We start from the raw sequence: 25,727 nt of genomic DNA, 5'->3' as shown, positions 1-25,727 counted from the left end.
AATAAACTGGGAAATATTAATTTGATAATAAACATTTCTTGACTAACTACAGACTATAAAAGTAGTAAATAGTAATATTATTTGCATTTTTTTTTTAGTAACGAAAACGATTTGAATGATAAGTCTTAACGTCAGCATATAAAAACGTACTATCTGTTGTAGTAAATATCTTTATATATAAAAATTCAGTGTCACATTGTTGGTTTCGCCGAAACGAAAAATTGAAATTTAACAAAATGGAGGAGTTTTAAAAAAAGGTTCTAATTTCGTGCGAAAATTGGATGATTCTTGGCCTGTCAGAATTAAATTTTTTATTCGATCGGAAAAATGGAGGTTCATAATATGCAGAAATGTATATTAAGGAAGCTGCAATAAGAATCAAATTGATCGGATGATTTGTCTTCAAGTTACAACTGCAGCAAATTTGGAAAATGTAATTTCGAGAAAAACGCGTTTAGAGTTTAAGTTATTGATTTCATCGTTATAAATCAAGAAATATTAGATGGCTTTAACTTAAAAACTATTTGAGGTATGCACTTGAAATTTTAGTATGTTATTTTTAAAGGTATAGACTATCGAAATATACAAAAAAGAAATTCAATTTTTTCAAAATTTCACACTAGTCGTGCCCTTTGATAACGAGTAAGGATGAAAAGAGAGAAAAGAATTGTCCAGTAGTAGGAAGGTGCAGAAGAAAAGGGGGATAAATTTGGAGGGTGAATCATGGCGCGCCAATGCGCTCGCGCAGCTTTCGCGCAGTCCTTGCAGGCGCGCGCGTGTCCAAAGCGTTCTCTCTCTCCCGCTTCGAGTTATATACCGGCCGGTGAGAGCAGTAGCACCGGCACCACCATCAGCACCAGGCCACTATAGAGGCCTTCTTTAGATCTCTCTCTCTCTCTCTCTCTTTCTCCTATTACTCTAAGTTCGTTAGTTCACGGTTTTTCGTCGTGTGATATTATTACAAACGATTGATTACCCTTTTACAGAGAGAGAGAGAACATGTTCCGTCGTCGCGTTAAACAACAAAATATTTATAATAATAAATAAAACTTCAAATTAGCAGGTAGAGAGAAAGAGAGAGGGAGGAAGGGAGAAAGAGGGAGAGAGAGAAAACCAAAATTTTTGATTAACGCGAAGGAAGGAGGTGCGACGAAAAATAATCGAAATTCGGTTGTTTCATTCTTCTTCTTCTTCTTCTTCTTCTTCTTCTTCTTCTTCTTCTTCTTCTTCTCCAACTTTGATAAATTGGATCTTCTTCTCTATTTGTTAATATTTTCATTTACAATTAGTATTATTTGTATTTTATAATAAATCGCTGGCGAGCGCTTTTTTCTTTCCTTAACTATTTTTATCCGTTCGACAAAAGGGGTGTAAAAATTTCACAACGTTCTGTTTCTTTCTCTGTTATTTTCTATTGATCTTTATCTTTCTTACTTGTATCTTAACATCATGGTTCTCTCTTCGTAAAAGAAAGATAGCAAGGAGAGAGAGATAGAGATAGAGAGAAGGACTTACATAGACGTACCTACATGTTACATACACGTGTAGTGTCCGTTAATTCGGTTATCATCGATCGTCTTTGGCGAGAGGATAAACGTGCCCAAGTGTTGGGCTTCTGGCGAATTGCGAACGTGTGCAACGCGATTACACAGTGACAATGTTCTTTTTTCTTTTTTTCTTTTTTTCTTTTTTTGATCATCAGGATCTAACGTGAAAATATCCACATAAAATTTCACATCGTCGTTTGTTTCATTATTTTTTTTTCTCCCTCCGAATAAATATAATTGCATAAAATTATTTTTATCTTATATCATCATTAAAAAAAAAAAAAACAGAATACAAAGATCAGTATTCATTAACTTGTCAAGCAAACGTGTCGTAGTCGATTGATCATTTTCAAAAATAGATTTGGAACATCTGGCTTGATTTTTAAAATTATTCTTCTTCTTCTTGTTCATTTAAAGACAAAAGGAAAGGTCAAGTTAGATAGAAAGAGTTAGTAGGGGAAATCGAGGAGGTGGAGGAGGAGGAGGAGGAGGGAGTTTAGTACGAAAGATCCAACGGGCCATGAGTCGTCCGAGAGATTTATGAGGATCGTTGGCGTATCGTTTGGCTCCCTACGGAAATACAATATATCCGGGCCGGATTGTACCATCGAGGATCGATGACCAACGTCTACACAGGCATCGAAGGATCGAATAGTTTTGACGGGCATATTTCGAGTATCCCCTGTACGACCTACGCATGATTTTGTCAATGAATAATGCGCTCGGATTTATCGCTCGCTAGCGAACCTCTCTTCGTTTTACGTCATCGGTGTCGATTAATTAAAAAGTGTGAAAGACCGTGGTAGAAGGGTAAGGGAGAGGGAGGAAGAGAAAGATGAGTCCTCTGTGAAAACCCCACCAATATTATCGTTTATCAACTACTATTTTTTCTTTTCTTTTTTCTCCCTCTCCTTCTCTCTTTCTCTCTCTCTCTCTCTCTTTCTCTATATAACTAATAATATATTTAAAAAATATAACTTAACACAATCGGTGTCGCGTTCACGTCAATGGTGATTCTTTTTGTGTGACGTTTACATACGACAACGCTACGATAACAACAATCGCCAGAAACAACAACAAAGAGGTGAAGGACTACGATAACGAGGAGGAAAACGAGGACGAGAACGAGGACGAGAACGAGGACGAGAACGAGGACGAGAACGAGGACGTGATCACGTGCTAAACGATCATACGCGTGTGTCTCTGTGTGTGTGGTGTGCCATAAATGTTTCATAGACACCCTTCGTGGTGTGGATAACATCACGATATATACCTCGTTCAAACTCACAGAAATCGAAGCTGGATCTCGAGGATCTCGACGATATGTTCCCGGAAATCCAGCAACTGCCGTGAAAAAGTACGTATTAGTTCGAACCTCCCTACCCTCACCCCCCTTCCTCGACTTTCCACCCTCTTATCATCCCTCTATTTTTTTCTTTTACTGGTCAGCAATTGTTATTTTTGTTGTGTGTGTTTCTTTTCTCTCTTGGTATTCGAACTATGCGGAAATAACGTATCGGGGATTTAAAGGTGAATTCGGTACGTGTGTGCGTGAAAGAGGGTGATAGAGGGATAGAGGGAGAGAAATGGTAGGGTAGGAATTACAGAGGATTTATACGCGTAGTTTAACGGACTTGCTTTATGATTTACAGTGACGAATATCTAACTCTTTAATTCTTTATACTATCGAGTTCACTTGAATCATGAAAATATGTGCCACGTGAGAAAAAATGAGAGACGGTTATTTATGATTATCTCTTTCCTTCCCATCATTTTGTTTCGAGATCAAATACGTATCTCTAAGTATATATATATATATATATATATATATATATGTGTGTATCTCTTTTAACACATTCGAACCTAAGATATGTAACAAGTCTTACGATTTAGAAATATTGTACGTATTTCATTGAAAGACTCGTTTAAGCTGTTTCTTCGTCCAATTCAAACATCAGCAAGTGTCTTTCTCATTCTCTCCCTTTCTATCCCTTTCTCTCCCTTTCTCTGTTTCTCACTCCCTCTCGATGACTTCAAACGGTCCCTCGAGTGTACTCGACTCGAAGTGCTCTTTCAGTTACGGAGATATACGTTTGCCGATCGAAAACCATACCACGCTTTCCACCACGTCCTCGTCTTTCTTGATAGTGTGGTTGCTTGCATTTTCCTATGCGCATATTTAAAAACATATAAATATATATAGATGTATATAAATATAGATTTTTTTGTTTAAAGGATTCACTCTTCAAAGTGTTTTAAATAAAACATTTTAATCATTTTTCCCGATGAAAGTTCATTAATAATTGTTCTATTAGATTTTCTCGAGATGTGGACGTTAAATCAGTTAGAAACGTCTCGAGTATCCCAAAAGAGGGTACTTTCGGTCTTACGATAAAAAGAGCGAGAGTGAGAAAGTAAATGAAAAAGAGAAATAGAGATAGATAAAGAGAGAGAAAGAGAGAGTGAGAGAGAGAGGGTGGAGAGGGAGTAAAAAGAGTGAGAGAGAAACTTATTCGTATGGAGATTTCGTCGAGGTCCCTTTTCGGTTTTGTCCGAATATACACAAAGCCAGTGGTAAGCACAACTTTTCTCGTTAAGGAACACCGATCTGAATGAGCTCTTTTCTCCATACTACTACTCGGCATATCCTAAAGAAACGTTCGAAACGAAAGAGTCGCCGTTTTTTCGACCTTTTCTTTTTCTACCCCCTTATCGCATTTTTGTCTCTCTTTTACTCTTTTTTCTCTCATTCTCTTATACTGTCTCTTTTCTCTATGGTATATACACATAAAAATATATATATATATATATATATTATTTTTTTCTCCCTCCTCCTCTCTTACTTTCTTATACCTACTTCTTTTTCTTTTTCCTTTTTTTTTATCTTCTATCCTTTCGATCCAGCCACCACCACACCATTACCACCACCACCACCCCATTTTACATCGTGACTCATCGCTCCAGGCATGCCGATAGTTAAAAAACTTTTAATATTAGATAAACGAGACAGACCAAGCATGATTATCTTCTTGCCGAAGTGCCATTTTTCTTTCGTATTTTTCTTATATTCTTCTTTCTTTCTTTCTTTTTTCTTTCTTATTTTTCTTTCTTTTTCGTAGTGACGTCTACGAGAAAAGAATGATACGGTGTGAAAGATGAAAACAATATGATTTTTACACGTGATCTTTTTTATATTTGTGTTTCTGAAGAAAATATTGAAAAATTTATTTTTCTTGTTCGATTTGTGATACATATTTTGATGAACAATTATAAATAATTAGAAATTATTGTTAAATAAGTAAGTGGGTTTAATACATTTTATTATTTAAAGCGAAATTCGTATAATAGAACGAAAGACTTATCAAAATTAAATAAACAAATATACCAATGACATAAATAGGAAGATTTGTAATGAATTATATGATTTACTATGTCTTAAAATGTTGAAATTAGCCATTGAATGAGTTCGTTCGGTTGTTATCAATTTGAGAAATGACGTCGTGAAAATAGCGAAGAAAAGGAAAATCTCGTGTCAGTGTAGAACGTGATGCAGCGTGTACACCAAAGTGATGCTTTCAAAAAACTATATCTCTACGTGTATATCATACCATCAAGAAAATAATACGTCTCTTAAAGTTACAACAGATCCGGCCCGTTCACTCGCGAAAGTACGCTCTCGTACGGCCATTCAAATTGTCAGAATAACCAGAGTGAGAGCGCAAAAAGCACCAAGGCGAGATGTGCTTTAGAACAGTTCCTTTCTATTTCTCTATTTATTCCTCTCTCTCTCTCTCTTTTTCTCTTTCATTTTTATCTCAAGCTTAAAGTTGAACGATCGAAGCATATTTTAAGTACTTTCAAATGTTTAATGAAATTTGTCTTAAAACAATTTTTTATACTTTTTCCGTGTAAAGTTCTTTTTTTGTTTCTTTTACATGGATTTGTCAAAGTATTTCACTACTTCAAGGTAATGTTGTTATTAAATAATCAAACTTAATTTATGCTGTCTTTCATTTGTCAATTTTTTAACCTAAACCTTGAGTAAAGCACCATCTTTTTTAAAACGACGGATACTTATTTGTACACCTAATAATATTAACAATTGAATAATAATATAAATAAAAGTAAACGTTATCCTTGTATTTCAAGAATCACGTTCTCGGATATTCCTGTTAAGATAGTAGTAAAGAATCTTAAGAAAAGTATTAGTCAAAAAGAGAGAGAGGGTTGAGAAAGATATCGGAGTCGATTGAAAGTTTTCGACGCGAGAAAAGTCCGGCTGTGTTCGACGAATGTCCGTTTCGGTGGTGCTTTCTGGAAATGGAGGGCACAACATGGAATAAATCCGCTCCGATAAAATTGAAGTACCCACCCACTACTACAACTACTACAACTACTACTACAACTACTACTACTACTACTACTACTACTACTACTACTACTCATCCCATCAAAAAACCCCCTCTTAACATCCTTGATGTGCCTCGTACAAAACTCGTTAACCTCCACGAGCATTTCCGCGTTTATCGACTCCCACGGTATACTCCCAACCCTTCTATCCCTTTTTCTTGGCGCCATTTTTAAACGTTGTTTCTTCTTGCCAACCAATCCATTATCTTTTCCTTTACAACGTCCCCCTTCATTGTTCCAATATATCACTGTTTAATAATGTCAAAAATTCACAGTTTTAATAATGTTTTATCTGTTGATATATATATAATACTTTTTTAATCGTCTACAGTACTTTTAATTAGGAACTTTCGTAATTTTCTATAATATATGGTATCCACATTTTAAATTAAGTCAGAGACAAATGGTTCATTTGTGTTACTATTTTGAGTGTAGAACTTTCACGAGCAAAAAATACTTCCACATATATACCGGTACTATCAATTCTATCCAAATAAATATCCAACATATGTATAAAATACAAAAATAGAAATAAAAAAAGAAAACGAGATCATATCTTTTCCAAAGGTGATTAGAAAATCTGTAAGGATTTTTTCTTCTTTTTTATTTTTACGAAACGATTCGTTTGCAAAACTCAGTTACAAATCAAAGCGATAGAAAAGGAGACAAATGTATATATGTATATAAATGTATATATATGTATATATAGAGGATGTCGACGCGATCGCGCGACAAAACGCCGGTAATTACATTCCGGAAGTGAGGAGGTCGAAAAGCGGCGTGGTATGCGTCCACGGCACCGTTTTGTGCCTCGAATAATTGCTGACACGCGATCCTCGCTATAGCAATAGCAACCTACCCATGCGCAGCTCGAGTTTAAACGCGTTCGTGTGGCCGATTGGACAGGAGCTCGTCACTTCCGTTTCATTCTCTTCTTCTCTTTCTATTCTATCACTCTTGTTCTCTTTTGTCATTCTAGTAATCTCATCAGGTATCTTCCTTCTCGTTCATTCTATTATTATTATTACTATTATTAATAATACATCTCTTACCAAGCATTTATTCATACTTGGTAGACATGCATACACGGGCGTGTAACTTTAATTGAAAATTTAATATTCCGTTTAAGTGATTTACGTATACAAATATTAACCCTTGTTAAAATAAAAAATGTATTGAAACAAATATTTAAAAGATTAAAAGAGAATTTATTTGATAAGTAAACGTGTTAAACTTGTCACCTCGTTTTTAATAGGTATATTTGAGTATAGTAATAAATAACTCTTTAAGATGATGGTCTAATTAATCGGTAATAGTTAACTTTTGGTTTATTTAACACGCGTATTTGTGATAGGTATATATTAAATATTTTCATAAATAACTTTATGATGAATTTATTTTCTTTGTCTCTTAACTAATTTCTGAATTAATAAGTTATGTTTGTCTTAAACAAACAATACGCGCTCAGTTTTGGAAGATATCGAATATTGTGATAGATAACTTTAACAGGATTTCTAACTCGTGTTTCTTAGCAAACTTATTGTTTAATTAATAATTTGTATAATAAACGTGTATATTTGTGCTAGATATATATTCAATATTTTCATAATAAAAGATTTCTTGCAGATGATTTTTTAAACAAAACTTTTGCATTATTTATCAAACTTTATTATCAAATAGTAGAAATTTTAGTAGAGGAGCATAGTGTTTTGTAGTTAATTTAAAGTTTTATTATGGTAACAATAATGATAATGATGGTGATGACGACGATGATGTCATCACAGTAGAATTTAATTATTATTGTTATAGGTAATAACGTTAAAATATATTTCATGACATTTAACGTTTGCCCAGGTTACCTAACTATCTTCTTTACTATAGCCACTGTAATATATTTTTCTTTAGCTTCACCAAGCTTCATCCCTCCTTCCTGTTTGCGTTTCTTCATCACTTGTCTTCTTCTACGTTTTTATGACCGATGGATAATAAAAGTAATACCGGTCGTAAAGAAAAAGGCGTTGCACTATATCGGATCAGTCTTGGGATAGTATTTTCTACCTTTTCGGAAGCTTTTTACGATTACCAGATGTCCTGCGTTCACTCGTTTAAGACTATAGTTGACAATACATTTGGTTAGATTTTGTCGTCTTACTTTTCACTTATGTACTACTTGTATACATGTAACCAACGCATCATCAATTTTTATTTTTTTCTTATTATCTTCGAATCTTTTTCGATAAAAACGAAGAAAAACAATTATGTATTTTGTCAAGTGAAATACTTGATGACATGCAACCACGAAATCATCGTGTCAACCATTCGTGAAATGATCCAAGTAACTAACTATAATTACGTTTGGACGTTATTAATTATGGTATAATTATCGAGTAACATAGTGGATGGCTCATTTTCTATGAATGCATAGAAATGTAATATATGTATATATACTTTGGTATAGGAATTTGGAAATGTCATCAAACGAGAGATTTGATATTGAATATTCGATTCAATTAAATGGGTAGAAATGTCAACGTTGATTATTCATCTTTACCATACTTATTCGATATAATTTATCATATCGAATGCCAAACTGCATTTTCTTAACACTTTATATTCAATAATACAATAGAAAATTCAATTGAAATGAAATATTAATATTTATCAAATTAATATTGAATTAGTAAAGTTATTGTCTTAACATCTTGATTATACGAATACGAACATAATACATAGATAAAAACGATGTATTTGTATAGAAGACAGTAGTTAGAAAATATCGGAATGGGTGACTCGGTATGGTCACACAATTTGTACGAGGCAACGTTAAAAGCATACCACTGTAAAAGGTCTAATCACAGCGAATGTATTTGCGTCTGGACGTGGGATACGTTAATGGATGATAAAGTTAAAAATCGATGATAGACGATACGTCACGTGGAAGAGAAAATGCAATAACCTCGACGAATATGATTATTTACCGACGTACATATATCTGTACCTACGTCGTTGAAATCAAGTGAAAGAAAAAGAGAGAGAAAAAACAGAAAAAAAAAATTGAGAAATGGATAGGTATAAATATTTCGATTTATATTGTGCATCACATAAACGCATACAAATATATATGTATATATAGTAACGTCAAGTAACATCTAGAAAAGGTAAAGCAATATTTGTTATCATCGAAGTTATTTTAATCGTAGAATGGATAGAACGGACGCGTGATAGATCGACGGGAAATACGTTATCTGTGCATTTCGTCAGGACGAAAATGAATTAAAGTGCCGATCTTTGCCGACGTGTTTCAATATATGAATATCGAAGTTGGCTCCGTGGTGGCAACCCGTTAAATTCCTTTCTAATTTGACCAACGAGTGAAAAATAACATTGCAAGAAAGATAGGAATGATCTTTTGCATAAATGCTCGATATCGATCATGACATCGGTCATGTTGTATTTTCGTATGCAGTACTCGTATAAATTAGAAGTATAGAATGACTGACATAAATTTTTACAATTGGGTCATACAAAAAAAAAAAAAGAAAACTCATCAATTCCGAATGATCCGAAAAATCGAGTAAATTTAGTTTGAATATTTTTATTTCTCCCGGGTATTAGGTTATGTCCTATTTTTGTTGTTGTATTATTTCAAGTTTACGCATAAAGCTATCAACGTTCGATGAAGATACCATTTTAGGTTATTCAAGTTTATGACGTTACATGATATTTTACGATGTTACAAGGAACAAACAAAATCGTGTGAGGCAGAAGCAAAACAGTGGATCAGTTGGAAAGAGTTATGAGAAATAAGAGTAGAGTGAGTTAGAGGAGGTTTCAACGATATCGATGGGACATGGCCGATTTTTGGGGCCAAACTTGACGTTTAACGAACGCTGCCAGACCTTTTGATTTACAGGACAGTTTGATTTTCAAGCCGTGGGACAATAACCGCCAATTTGTAAATCGCCTCGTAAATCTGAAAGCGTGCTGTGCTCGATCGCGTTACCAGCCTTCTATTTTTTTTCTCTCCCTCTCTCTCCCTCTCTCTCTCTCTCTCTCTCCTTCTGTCTATCTTTCACCTTTTTCTCTATGTATATTTTTTTCTTTTTTTTTTTCCCTATCCTCTCTCCAAACCAATTCGCTGATTGCGTTAAACAATCAGCGCTGTTAAAAGAGTTTCATGTCGTCGTCGTATGTTAGTTTTAATCGTAGAGACTAGTTAGTATAGGTAACATTTTAGTTTGTAAATATATATACAGTGGCAGGTAAAATGCGAAAGAAAATTATTGACAAATCGTGATCATTTTTAGCGTAAGAGTTTTTTGTTTGTTTTTTTTTTGTTTCTTGTTATTTTTTTTTCGGTAGATTAATCGTTTCGGTCGCAATCGTTCGCGTTCGCTCGTTCGATCGAAACTAGGACGAGTATTTGTTCTACAAACACTTTTTTTGTTTTTATTTTATTTTATTTTTTTTTTTCTACGAACTATATATTTTAATCCTATATAACCCAATCTGTATTGTGTCGGGGTTTGGTAAAAAAAAAAGAAGTTAGAAATGTTACAAAACTTGTAGTACAACTCTTATATACTTCGTGAAAATTAATTTTCTAATTTTAACTAGCGCTGTGTGTGAATTTACTTTCTAACAAAATGAAATGAGATGAAATGAAATTTCGAAAGTGTAATTTTAAAGTCTTCATACACCATGACTACTTAAAAACAAAAAAAAACAAAAAATAAAGAGATGTGAATTATAAATATTAAGTCGTCCCGAAAATTTCTTCCTTTTTCTTGATGATAAGTTGCACAATATTGTATGCGTAATAATCTTTATGTTATTTTACTTAATAATATCGATTCTATTCTATATTACTTTTTTCTTTACTGTATATTACTCAACATAAAAAATATTTTTAGCGTAAAATTATTAAAAAAAAAAAATAAAGAAGAAACTTTTGGGACGACCTGATAATATCCAACAATCTTATTTTATTTCATTTATGTTATATTGTAACATTGATTCGAGAATATGAAAATTTTGTTTTTGTAAATTGTCAAGAATAATCTAATTAAAAAAAAAAGAAACAAGAAAAGGATTTACATCAATTGTAACAAAAGTAAAAGACATAGAGATGTATTTTGATAATTGAACGATTAATTGTATGGTCTATTATAACTAAATCCTCTTCTTAAATTACGTCGTTCGATTAAGCGATCGTATGTAAAATGAGATTATATTCAAATGTCGTTTTCATCGAGTAAATTTGAATCTCCATTTCATATATATATATATCTCTCTCTCTTTCTAATTCTCACTTAGTTAGATTCTTTGTTTCTGTTCGAAGAATCAAAAAAAAAAATTTATTCTAATTTGATTGGCATAATGATTACCGTGTCTTTTCGTTCGTATGATAAAATCTTGTAATAATTATGAGAGATATAATTTTTTTAAAGATTAAAACTTATAATTTCTTGTAATATATATATCTATACATGAATATTGTTACTTAATTATTACCTCCAGTTGTATCTGTAATTAAATTTTATCTTTGAAGTCATCACTGTGCAGGAACATTAAAAGAAATATACCTTTGTTAAAAGAATTACATAAAAATGAAAAAACTAGTGAAATTAAAACGTTACAATCTTAAATTCTCTTTATTAGGAATATTATTACCGTTGCACACATGCGCAACATTCGGAAAGTCATACAAACAACATTCAATAAATATATTTTCATAAAGAATAATATGCCATTTTGAAGGTGACTTTCGAGGAAGACGGTACTCTGATCATATTCATGGTGTTTTCACGTAACAATACACGTTCCTTTCGATTAATTACCTATTATATTAACACTCTAATGCACTCTACTTATGTTTCAGATTATTTAAACACATATACATTGTTTTAAACATTACATACCTATTTACATACTGTGAATGTTAAATAATTGCCATCTGATATTTTATTAGATGAAAATATTGCCCCACCTCTTCGAAGTCATCACTGCGCATGAACGTTGAAACGTTAAAAAAAAAATTATTACAACGTCGCGAAACATGTTCTTTTAATTAACAACCAATAATATCATCAAAGAAATATATTTAATTAAATGAAGAATAAAAATATAAAGGAACTGAAGAAGGGGGAAAGGAGAAAAAAAGCAAATAATTAACTTCGGTTATTTGCAAAGTCATCCACATTTCTTTCCTTCCATTTCAATCTCATTTTCTTTTCTCTTTTCTCCGATTTCTTTTTCTCTACCTTTTTATGTTTTTGTTCTTTCTTCTTCAGAATTCGATCGTTTACGAAATATCAAGTGTACATATATATATATATACATACAAATAAACAAACATACATAGAAATAAACGTGTACACATACATACCTATACGAAAAAGGAACGTACGCATGTATGCATGTACCTACTACGTCAGAGAGAGCATGGCCTCTTAAAAGCTGGATCAAATGTAGGTTAAGCGAACGTAAATTCCCTCCCAAACCCCTTCCTCCCGCCACCCCCTTTTTTCTTCTTCTTTTTTTTTTTACTTCCTACTCGATATCACCCACGCTTTTCTCGTTTCTCGCTTTTAAAAAACACGCTTATCGATTTCCTTCGAGTTCCGGGGGAGGGGGGGAGGGGGTTGTGGAGAAACTCGTATGCTCGTTAATAATTTCACGCTAAGCGTTCATGGAATGTTTAGTCAATAGTCAAAGCAAAAATGTCGGAGCGTTTTAACTTCATTATCGTTCGTTGCGCACAAGTAACTCGCAAGAAATAATGAACCGTAACTACCGGCACACATTTCATTCTACAAACGAGGATATTAATTATCATTTTGCTTTTCTTTTTTTCTTCTTTTTTTTTTCCTTCTTTTTTCTCTTTTTTTTCTTTATTTTTTTTTCTTTTTTTTTTCTTTTTTGCACAGGTAATGATTAAAATTTACGTAGTTGCATTAAAATAAACATTACTCTAGAGTAGAAATGATATTTTTTTTTTTTATAGAAGAAGTCGAGAAAAAGAATAAGAGAATGAGATAAAGATATATATAAAAAGAGAAAGAGAAAGAGAGAGAGAGAGAGAGAGAGAGAGAGAGAGAAGATTCATGAACAATATACGCAGCTTTTAATAATTCCGCAGCGTTACCGTCGGCTGGATTAATATTTCAGAGAAACTCTCTTCCTTCTCCCACTCCGGTCCCTCCCTCTCTCTCTCTCTCTCTCTCTCTTATTTTACTCCTTTTTCTTTCCTCCTTCCTCCTATATTTTTCCCCCTTTTCTTTTTGTTACATTTCACTTACGATTCCGTATACATCGAAGTACGACGAACGTGTATACCGAATAGAATAAATCTCGATCCAGTAATGGGAGAAAAGATGAAAAAGTAAAAAAGAGAAATAGGGTATAGCAGTAAGAGAGAGAGAGAGAGAGAGAGGGATAGAGAGAGAAAGGGGAGGGGGAATAGAGAAAAATATAGCAACTTCATCTTGAAGTTTAATTCAATGTAGGACTCAGACTCCGTGTACCGTGCAATCTCTTGCGTGGATACGAATATTGAATGTATGAGGATGTTACTGCGTGATGTTACTCAACGCAGACAAGAGAAACAGAGAGAGAGAGAGAGAAGGAAGGAGGGTTGGGTGTCGAAGAGGGAGAGTGTAGGGTAGGTAGGTAGGTAGGTAGGTAAGGGGTAGTAGTAGGTATAGAGGTAGCCATCGTAGATGATTGTACAGGAGGAATATCCAGGAGGAACTTGTATGGGTCTCCAATCGCATAGCTTCTACGTCTTGTCGAGTGGCGAAGCTGCATTACGGTCCAGTAAATCTGATTAATATCGAGCGTTTCGTTAATTAACATGTCAGTCTATCACATTGATTCGGCCATGCGTTAATCATTTCTCACGGTATCTCTATTATAACATGAAATTCCATGGAATTCAATCCTTTACACTAACAAAATTCAGTAGAATCTTTTTTCAAGGAACTAATTCAAGATGTTTGTATGTATTAATACTTTGGATAGTATGCATAGTTTGTTATTTCAACGTTTCATTCGTTTTTCGTCATTAATTATATCACTCTCCAACGCAAGATAGGGAGATAGAGGAAGGAATGGGGGAAACATAAAGTTAGAAATAATAAAAAGGGCCAGAGATGTCAACGAGTTTATTCGACTAATTTTAACCCTCCTCTGATTACTCATATTTAACTTTGATATCTTGAAATGATATCCCACTTGACGTTTGCTCTTATAACGTTTCTATAAGAGCTCTATACATTCGTTCTTTTATAAGAAATATATATTCTGCGGCTTTTGGTTTAGATTATCAAAGATTACTGATGATACTTTAAAGAATCACGAGAATTGATTAATTTATTTTTGACTTATGTACATTTTTCCAACCTTTCCTTCATATTCTTTATATTCATTTGATAGGCAAGTGTTGGATTAGGATTTGGGTTAGTAGATTTGTCTTTCTTTTTTCTACTTTTGCAGAAAAATTATACGCGTAAAAATTTGAATGGATTTTATCCGCGATTGTTTTTTCTTCTTCTGTATCTTGTATTTTTGTTTATTCCTTTCTCTTTTTTATATATATATATATCGAAATCGTGCTTTTATCCACCCATGGGGGAGGATGATAGTGCATTCTGCTGACAAATGGTCGCTTACATACTCTATCGATTCAAGCATCGCGTAGTCTTCCGTTTGGTGTTTCGAATCTTGATGGAGTGTACACGGAAGTACGTGTACGAGTCTCGAATTTGCATTTGAACACGTTTGCATAACACTGAGAGCACGTACGAACGTACTGTTGCAGGTGAACCACGTGATATAAAGAGTAACAACGACTGGGAAAATGGCAGACAGACCAAAAAGTCGATACCTGACTTTCAGCATACTTCATATCGTTACGTTAATGTGCCAAGGTAAGTCTTTATCTAAATAATATTACTTTTCAGTTATTAAGTAAAATATAAAACAGAAAAACGTATTTTCATACGGTCAAGTTCGTGGTAATGAACCAATTTTTCAAATTGTTAATTAGAAATTTATTCATTTGATAAGAAAGATTAAAATATATTAAATTTGATTACTAATAATGCACGAACCTCAGATTTCTTGATCGATTAATTAAAATACCAACGTAACATTATATCATACAAAATTGGTTTGAAATAATAACGAAATAAAAAGAATCGTGTTTAAGTAAAATAAATTTCATGTTACGTTCGATTCATTAACGTAACGTCAGAATCGTATTTATCTAGAAATCAACTTGAATGTTATATCCAGACCCTCTTTTATTTTTAATTATAATATTCGTGTTTTAGTTTTTCCCTCATTAATACACGATAACGAAACTAATTGGAATAAATTTTCCAAATAGAAACATTACTTAAAGCATTAATTTGTAAATTTGTGAAAATTCAAAATTCGTCAAGTCTACGGAATGATTTGTCATTTGAAAGCAATACGGGACCAACTCAAAATGGTCCAATGAAAGTTTCATTTTATTTGAAGTAGTTAGGGCTCTTAGCGCTCGGTAAAAGCTGCTATGTTATTTACTACTCAAGTTGACATTCATGTCTCGTCGTTGCTGCTGGTGCTACTGCTGCTGCTGCTGCTGCTGCTGCTGCTGCTACTGCACACGGATTCTGTATCTCACTAGATCGTAGAAAAGCCTTCACCGTCACTCTGCTTTCTACGTAGACTCAATGAGAGAATTAGTGCGAATCGACGAAGATTATGGATCTTCACGGTTCGTCTCTCGTTTTGTAGCTTTCAATCGCGCGAATATTATTGCTGAATGCAATATTAAGCTCTTATCAAAGTATGTTACCAACTGAACGTTTTCAAAAATTATATTATACCAGTTCTTGGTGAATAATAATTTGATTTTAAATTTGTCAAAAAGAATAAAAGAGATTTGGAAAAGTTCTAACTCTCTACTAACTCGACTAAAAAAATCTTTAACTATTAGCAATACATTTAACGTCATTTTATTTGTTATTAAATTAATAAATTAATACAAAAAATAAATATGTAACTAATGGAATTATTTAAATGAGTTTCCTATCTCATAATTTTATTTGACTCGCTATTATCGTATTTTGTAAATATCACGAATCTTATTCGCGAGTTAATTGTTAAAATAGGTAAATATTGATGATAAATGTATCTTAATCATTTTCCATAACTAAAAAGCACGAATTGTGATACGCTCGAAGAGTTAAAACACATTTATAAGAAATATATCGCTGACGCTAGGCGTCCACTTTACCTCATGACCCGCAATGAAATTTTCGTAGTTACGTAGTAATATAGTATAAAGCGTATACGTCGCTCACTTACACCTACACGGTTAAAAAGCCTGCTTTATGAGCTTCAACGAATTCTGCCGCGAGCAAAGTTCGGTTGGTGCCGCCGCGTCAAATAAATTTAAACGCTTCTAACTTTACACGAAACTGCTCCATCGACAAAATATATATATATATATATATATATATATATATATATATATATATATATATATATATATATATATATATCATATATACATGTGTAAATACATAGTTATACATTCCTGTGTTTAGCTAGGTATATATACACACATATTACATACATACATACATACATACATACATATATATATATATATAATATAGTTACACATTTGTATAGAATTATATTTAATACACACGGTGGTTCCCAAAAGTACACTACACTATGACTTATTATACTTTATGCCATCGTATTTCGGTTTTTTATTAATTAATTGTTTTGCTTATTGTTTTTACCGATTTGCATATATATGATATAATTTTAATGGCCTAACCGTATTGAAAAAAAATGGTTCTCGCATAATAACTTATGTCAAGCAACGATGGGCACGGTTAGTACCATGGGGTGGGTCACCCCGTTAGAAAAAACTGTGTGCTGTTGATTTAAAAAAAAACAAAAAAGGAATAAAAGACACCAAAGTAGGTCATTGGAAATTTTTTTGTCGTCCATTACAGACGTTCGCAAATCTCTTAAAACTTTAGAATGGCAATCGTAAAACGTACCGAAGTTTATCTCACAGCTGTTTAATATATCTCGTTATACGAAGAAAGAGAGAAAGAGAGAGAATTGTCGTGATTTAGTTTTCTTATTTAGCGATAATTACGAACGTTCCTTTTGTCGAGTTTTAATTTAAATAGAAAATAGAAACTTTACTTGATCGTTAGTTTTTCTTTTTTTTTTCTCTATTGATAATATGTAATTACATTGATCGTGTTAATCATATCACAACGGCGTCGAATTTTGATAAAACATTTAGCTAATATTAAAAATGATATTGGGATAAATACGATGAAACAAAACTTGACTTATTTACATCAAACGTACCAAGTTTCATGTATAGTTATTTATGGATCAAATGATTCATCTTCAAAAAGTCATATATCTTACGATCTATATATGGCCGTATTCAATGGCCAAAAAAATTTTGCCGTTTAATGGTGTTAATCTTTATTATTCAAGAAAGTTATTATAAATATAAAAAGTTATGACTATACCAAGTGCTTTGACACTTAAATTTAAGATTTTTCAAAAAGTGGAGTTAATCGATGTGTGCACTGAACGGCTCATATAGCAAAAAATAATATACCATTAATGTGCAATAAAAATGTCTGACTCACTAAATAGCACTCAATAATGTGTTAGAAATTTCTCTAAGAATTGACAATCGGTCATTGGACCTCGATTATAGTACGTTTAGGATTAATTACAAAATAGAAAAGTTTTGATATTTGAAATTACCTTTGCGTTACGTTCGTTTTTTCTTTTACAAATGTGCCCATAATTATGAAAGTGGTCTAATAAATCATATATTTTTTGTTTCGAGATATTTAGAGGATTACATTTGAACACTAAATGATTTCTATATAATATTGAAATAGCAAACACTATCTAACGGTTCATTTTTGACAATATCGTAAAAATTATATTGAATTTACTTGGTTTAAAATAATGTGATGGGAAATAATTTTTAATTTTGACTTAGACCACTTTCATTACTATGGGCATATATACATATATACATATGTATATTTTTATCAAAAGTTAAAGACAAATTCTATAAAATTGTGAGAGTTTTTTCGTTGCTTCAACGTTGGAAAATATCAAAAATTTCTTCGAAGAAGAAAAGGCATCGTCTTTCGGAATCGAAGGTTATGAGAAAGGTCCAGTAGCAAGATATTTTCTCTATTTCTCTCTCTCTCTCTCTTTCTCTTTGATTCTCTTGAAGATGCATACGTGTTCTTCTTCTTCTGCTTCTTCTTCTTCCTCTTCTTCTAACATAGCTCCTCGTTCGAGAACAAAAACGAGATTGATACCGTTCGGAATAGCGATGGGATCGAGATCGTTTCATGTAGGAAAGGAAAACGTGCGAGCTGCATTCTATCTCTATCTTTTTCTTTCCTTTCCTTTCCTTTCCTTTCCCTTCCTTTTCCTTTTTTTCTTTCCTTCTTTCTATATCTATCTATCTATCTATCTATCTATCTATCTATCTATCTATCTATCTATCTATCTATCTATCTATCTATCTATCTATCTATTCTTTCTTTTTCGTGGCTCTCTTCTATGCAAGAAGAATTTCGCGTGACGGCCAATCAACGTCTTCTTTCTTCTCTTCTACTTCCACGCATATAAAGGAGACTGTAGACGAGCTTGACGTGTCTCTTCGAAAATCCACGTAAATATCAAAAAGTATATTCATGTGCGTCTGTGTATATGCTCCTCTGTGTGTGCGTGTGTGTATCTTTCATCTCTGATCTGTTATACTGAAGAAAAATACGAACACGTTATATTCACGTCAAATAATCACATTATCTTTTTTAATCATAAGAATGATACACATATATGCGGAGGTAGAAGTATCCGGTATAGTATAATTGTGTGCGTGCGTGTGTGTGACAAAGCGCTTGCACAAGAGTAAGCTCGACACGTGGTAGGATGTTGCTTACGTCTGAGCAAAGTTCCGCGCGTGGCAAGATGTTATCGGCTTGCACAAAAGTAAGCTCAACACGTGGCCTGATGTTCGCTTGCTCAAGAAGATGGCGATGAATCAAAAAGCTTCAAGAAACAACGTGAACGGCGCGAGAAATTGTTTAACCCCTGGTATGCAGGGTGGGAGCGCGAACATATAAGGAGAGAGTGAACACGCGTGAGGGACCAAGTCAATAGCGAGTGAAGGGTAAATGGGGGGGGGGGAGTAGAGAGGGAGTTTAATGATGAGTCTTCGGGAATAGTGAGTCTTCAGGAATAGCGAACCTTCGGGAATAGCGAGTCTTCGGGAATATCCAGTCAACGGGAATAACGAATAAGGATTGTGAGTATAGCAAGTTTTCGGGTTGTTAGCGAGTTGCGGGATTAATTGTAAGCTTTGCGGATTTTTGCGGGTTTCGTCTGTTTTGTGAGTCAGTATGAGTATTTGTGAGGTCAGAGTGAGCGTGAGAGATTGTAAATTGTGAGTCAAATTAATTGTAATAAATCGTAAATTGTTAAATAAAGAATACATCTATTATATCTTAACCAGTTAAGTGTGGCGATCTGTGCGCAGAGCGCCCTCCGGTGTGTGTTGCGATAATCAAGCGATGAAGGATATAGTCGTCAAACAAAGAGTAAGTGGCGCTGTTAAAATATTGAGTCAAAAAGACGACTTTATTTTAGAAAATGAACAATTTTGTTAGTAATGTACACACAGTTTCTTAATATTAACATATATTTATACATAATAAACGGAAAAATTAGAGAAAAAATCGAATATTTATAGAAGTTAAAAATTTATTCTTGACTTTTTCTTTACCTTTAAACATTTTAAACATATTAAAATTTACGAAAATAATTTAGTTCAATTGAATTCAATTTAAATATCAAATACAACAGACGTCATAACACCAAATTTTGCCACATCTCCATGACGGATATTGTCATCAAACACGCTTAACTGGTTAAACGGTGGTGGCAATACGGGGAAATTAGATATCCAGATATACCTAGCCGGATACAGACAATTGATTTTTCTAAATATACATACATATATACATACATACACACGTGTATACACGTATATTTTTGATCTTTAATCTGTTATGATAAAGAAATATTTGAGCTCGTTGCGTTCATATGAAATAATCGAATACAATTTCTGGCACGTCAAATTGTCGTTCAGCTGTTCTTATAGGTATTTTTCGTGATTTAACATATTCAATCGCTGCGTTCACATCGCATCTTCAGAATAATTTCTAATAGCACCAAGGAGGCATCTTCTGTTCAGTAATATAATAATCTATAAAATTATTGCATATGTAAGTACACTTTACCACTTTGTTAATTTTAATAATATTAGGTAGTAATCTAGGATAGTGAAAACTACATGACGTCAATAATTGACGCAGGTTAAGATAATACTATAGTTGACCATACGGTGTTCAGTATCTATATGTGGTGTCAACCAACGCCTGGCATCTGCGATTGCTTCTTCGAGATAGTTTAATATTTCTAATCTTGTAGTGAGGTGATCTACTGTCGGTTCTAACAACTCTAATTGAGTTTGTATATCATCAAATGAAGTTAATGTTTTTTTTATTTTTTCTACACGAACCGACAAGAGCGTTTTATCGTCATGTTCCCCGAACTTATCAACAAATTTTTTGAAATATGTCAGTCTGGACTTTAGAACACCACGTCGATGAATTAATTTGATAATCTGTTTCGCATTTTCATTAGCCATGATTGTATGAGTAAATAGAATGGGAAAAGAGAAGGATAGAATTGATAATTTTTTTCGTATAACGAGCTTAACTTGATTGATTTACGAATGATGATCTTGTGTTAAGAGATGTGGTCAATGTTGCCAATATTTTTCTGTTTTATACCACGTATTAGATCACTGGACTGTTCGTAATTTTGTTTTATGTTCACTTGTCACTTAATGTCTGATTGTTTATAAATACGATCGCGCACTTGCGTATCTGGTAGATATGTCCGACTTATATATCCGGCTCGAAGAACCAAAAATATGTTCGCTCGCACTGTATGTTATGCTGACTCGAATTTGTTTCAAAATAACGTACAATTTTTAAGTTGAAATTATACGCGCGTTTTTACGGAAATCTCACGACGGTAAATTAATATGGTGTGAGTGGTTTTGTAGTATTATTAAAGGATGTGATTTAGTCTATAATGAATTTATTATTTAAGTCTTGGCGACTATGTTACAAATATTTGAATGCTTGGTGTGGACTGTATAAATGTATACCGAATGACAGACACTTTCTTACTTTATTTCACATATTTTATATCCAAATTAGTTACATCCCTTTAAAGAGGGAAGAAAATAAATGAAACTTATTGGCCAATAGTAGGAAGATTCACCCACCAGAGTCTCCCGATAGAACAGCTTATGTTTTTGGTAAGAGTTATAGTGGAGGTTAAGCATAACGAATTTTCTTTATGAGTAATGTTCTTTCTCTCTGTTATCGCATGTTTACATAGGTATCGTATACCACTCGAAGAACCCGACACTGTACAAAGGTTTTCGTCGCACCAATATGTTTGATAATCGTTGAGTTGGTTGGGAATCTATGGCCCTCCAGAATTTGTCTTAATCTTTGAGTAAATTTTTTAAGTAAACGATACCTTATACTTACTGCCTATCGTATTCTATGATATTTTATTTCATTGGTTTATCGCAGGGTTTTGTTTAACTAAGATCGACAATGCATTCCAACAGAAATTTAATATAAAGAAAAATAACTAAATATAAAGTTTATCGTCTACAAAGGATTTGATACTAAACATAAGGTCATCTACTAAAATACATCTTAATTTTATCGCCTACAACTACCGTATACGTGCTCCGGTACACACAGCAGCTATGATAAAGTAGCGCGCTCAGATAGTAGCGTTGAAAAGGTACAGTTTAAATGCTCTGATCGTTCTAGAATTTTGACTATATATTCTTAAATACATTTACTTTCGAAAAATGCAAAAAAAAATTTCAAAATTTTGAAAGTGTCAAAGTAGAGTAAGGCCTTAATATATATAAATTATGTGTCACGTTATTTGTCCGCAATGGACTCCTAAACTACTGAACTGATTTGAATAAAGTCTTGTACACTGTATCCAGTTTCATCCAACTTGAAAGATAGGATAGTCTATATCTCAATTTATAATCGCAATATTATTTTATTGCGAATTATTTGTTTATTAACAAAGAGTCATGATTATCTCTGTTAGTTCGATAAGATTCTAACAGATGGCGGTATAAGGTAATTCGTTGACTTAAAGACGCGTGTATCGGACTGATTGTGAGCCACAGCAACGCGTGGCGGGGCACCCCTAGTTATACTATAAAAAGTGAGCATTCAGTTATTCATTTCTAATGAAATTATATGTAAAATAGATATAATATGTATAGTATATAAGTTTAACTAATTTGCGTCAGTAATTGACCATGTATGTCAACTTCTAGAAACAATCAGAATTATGCGATTAGATAGTTGACCCCTTGGTTAATTAAATTTTTGATATTGGAATACGAAAAATAATGTGTTTTATAAATAAGAAATTTAATGGCAATTAAAATAATGAAAATTTCAGGCATAAAGAGTCAAAATCTAAAAAATTTTTTATCGTCAACTAACGAAAGTGTTAAGAAAGTTATAGTACGGAGGAATACGTCTGTCGTTACTGATATTAATCGTTCGTAGTTACGATAAACAACCGTATCTAAGCAAACGTATAATAGCATCTCATCGGTAAATGACGTATGTTAGCTTATCTATCGCATTTGTTTCGAAAGGCCAATATTTAAAGAAAGCTTATTTTTCACGTTCTAGTGAAAAATGGTCAATTTCTGGCACATGGTCGATGACTGGTGCCTTCACCCTAAATGCAGGAAGAAAGAGAGAGATACGTTTAAAGAAAATATAAAAATACAATTTAAGAATTGGAAATATGTACTGATTCATTATTTTCAAACGGTTACATACACATATATTTAAACGTTCTTTCTGAAACGTAATGAAAGAGAAGTAGGAAAGGAAAGTAGATATAAAAAAAGAAAAATCGTAACTAAAGCTGCTTACATTTATCAAGCGTATTACGGGAAGCATGTTTCGAAAGATAAAGAAAACAAATGTTTTCAGTAGAAGGAAATCGAAAAAGTTTTCACAAGTCAACAGGCTGCGATTAACATTTTTCAAAGAAGAAAAGAGAGAACGAGTAACATTTACGTATGCACATAAAGAATGACAATCGATGTTAAACGTTACAGTTTTCCCAACGTTTTTTCCTTAATGAATCCCTATCCCTGCCCTTTACCCCTGTTCCCCCTGTCTCTCTCCCTCTTTTTTGTAGTAAACAAAAAGATTTGTGCATTTGCATAAATATCGTGCACGCTAGGAAACGTTGAAATTTTTTCAAAAAAAAGAAAAAAAAAGAGAAAAACAAATGACAATATATATATATATAAATATATACATACAGAAAGAGAAAGCACGATTAGCATAAGAACCGTTTACTTGCGAATGAATTAAACGAGAAGTTAAAAAAGTACGTAAATCAAGAATCCTTTTACGAATACTTTATTCGAATTTATGCAAATAGCTTAGTAGAAGTAGAAAAATTTCGACTTTAGTAGTGGTAAATCTCTCGAAGTCATATTGAATCCCGTTATGATATGAAGGCAAATCCCTAAATTCAAATGCTTCGTTTAATATATATATATATATATATATATATATATATATATATATATATATATATATATATATATATGTATATCCGATAAGGTTTCTCATTCTGTCCCCTTTTTTATTTTTTCCATTCTTCTTTTCTCTTTTCATTAAAGACCAAATGGAAAAAAAAAACTTCTTTTATAGTTCGGTCAACGTTGTAAATCTTGACTTTTAAAGGAAAGAAATAGACATGATGGTTTTTAAAATGAGAAGAAGAAGAAGAAGAAAAAAAATAGAATGAAAGAAATAATGAAAGAAAGAAAGAGAAAAGTGTGAAAATCGTAGGAAAAAACGAACATCAGAGGATGCCGCCGTTATCACAAAAGAAAAAGAGAAAGGTGAGTAGAAAGAAAATAAAAAAAAATAAAAAAATAAAAAAAAATAAAAAGAGATGGAAAAAGAGGAAAAGCTGGTAAGAAACTTTCCTTTTTCCTTATACCACTACTATCGTTTTTTTCTCTCTTCTTTCTTCTTCTTCTTCTTCTTTTTAACTCGGAGAAAACGGCGGCCGTTCGGTCGCATAAATGCGAAAACATATTTAAGATGTTATCACAGTGCGAGAGCCGAGCCGCATTCAAAGTTGAGACATTAAATGTACATTAGCGACGTTATACTACCTCCGTACCGACCACTTAACTTCTTGGACACCCTTTACGTACGCCTACCACCTAAGAAATCTCTTTCTCTCTCTTTTTTCTTTTTAACCAAGGCCTGCCAACCCTTTTTTTCCTCCTTCCTCCCTTTCCTCTTCTAATAACGAGCAAATTATTGGGATGCCAGAGACTACAACGTTATTAAGTATTTTCTTATGTAAATTCTTATTAAGAATTCATATTATAATCGTATTTATTTGTATCATTTGGTTTATATCGATTTTTTATCATATTCCGATCATTTTCATTCGAACGTTTATAAAAGTGGAATTAACGTTCCCTTTTTAATTATACGATTCCAACTAAAGTGGAATGAAAAATTAATTAAAAGAAAAAAAGTAAAATAGCATTTGTAAAATTGATCTTTTTTAAATATTAAATTTCAATTTTTAATCCTACTAAATCATCATTACGATTAATTACAAGTTTCATTGAAAAGAAAAGAAAGAAAAAAAAACAAGAATAAATGCTACGTTTGAAATAACGATTCTTTCTCCGTTATTTAAATATTTTTCATTCAACTAAATCGTATTATTGGCTAAAAATATAAAATGGATATTGAAAATGAAAAGGAAACAAAGTTAAAAGGATGAAAAGGAAAATTTTGTTTGAGCAAAAAGAGAAAAGAGCAACAACATATTAAATGTTTTCTTCGTGTCATTATCTAAGCTCATAGAAAAAAACAATCAGATCTCGTAAATAGTATCAAGGGTTTCGAGTAAATATACTTAAAGGGTTGTTGTACGCATATAGGTAAAGAAGAGTAAACGAGTGTTTCATCCCCCTTTTTTCTCGATACATATCCGATATCGTCATGTTGAATGCGTGTAAGACACTTTCTCTCTCTCTCTCTCTCTCTCTCTCTCTCTCTCTCTCTCTCTCCTTCTCTTTATCACTTTCTCCCTCGACACGTGTTTCAACTGTGAGCTTAACGACGCGGAAAATACGAAATGATTTTCCAAGGAAAAAAGGAGTGTGAATGCGATGGTTGAACTACAAACGGAATGAAAAGTCTCTTGGAAAAGCACGGAAACGGATTGAATGTTGTCGAGTGTGCACTATTGCAAGGATTTGAAAGCTATCGCACGAGTTTTTACTTTATATCTCTTTCTTTCTCTTTTATTTATTTTTTTTTCATTCTTTCTTTCTTTTCGTTTTTTTCTCTCTCTCTCTCTCTTTGTTTTTAATACATACACATATGATATATAAGTATATTTGTCTCGTTCATTCCATAGCACTTTGACGCGTTCTCGATTCATTTGGAAAACTTTTTATCAAAATTATTATGAAAACTGTGTACTTTCCTTTTACCATATATTATACGGTAT

General features: G+C 32.8%; 1 protein-coding gene across 3 annotated transcripts in view; it reads left to right on the top strand.

The window, feature by feature from the left end:
* The first annotated feature begins 812 nt into the window (after nt 1–812).
* LOC107070583 (lachesin) overlaps nt 813–25,727 on the top strand; it is a 279,183-nt gene continuing 254,268 nt past the window's right edge. Inside the window, exons 1-3 of one of the 3 annotated variants that reach the window (XM_089174799.1) lie at nt 813–1,144; nt 2,616–2,904; nt 14,779–14,887. In XM_089174799.1, the coding sequence (XP_089030925.1) occupies nt 14,818–14,887 (70 nt within the window). In that variant the 5' untranslated portion in view covers nt 813–1,144; nt 2,616–2,904; nt 14,779–14,817. The remainder of the gene's footprint in view (nt 1,145–2,615; nt 2,905–14,778; nt 14,888–25,727) is intronic. The other 2 variants (XM_015328917.2, XM_089174798.1) reach the window with 2 other exon arrangements.

This window comes from Polistes dominula, unplaced genomic scaffold (genome assembly GCF_049000335.1).
Source record: "Polistes dominula isolate Pdom_NZ unplaced genomic scaffold, Pdom_raw_medaka contig_16, whole genome shotgun sequence".
Classification (NCBI taxonomy): Eukaryota; Metazoa; Arthropoda; class Insecta; order Hymenoptera; family Vespidae; genus Polistes; species Polistes dominula.
This window is presented reverse-complemented; position numbering and strand designations above follow the sequence as displayed.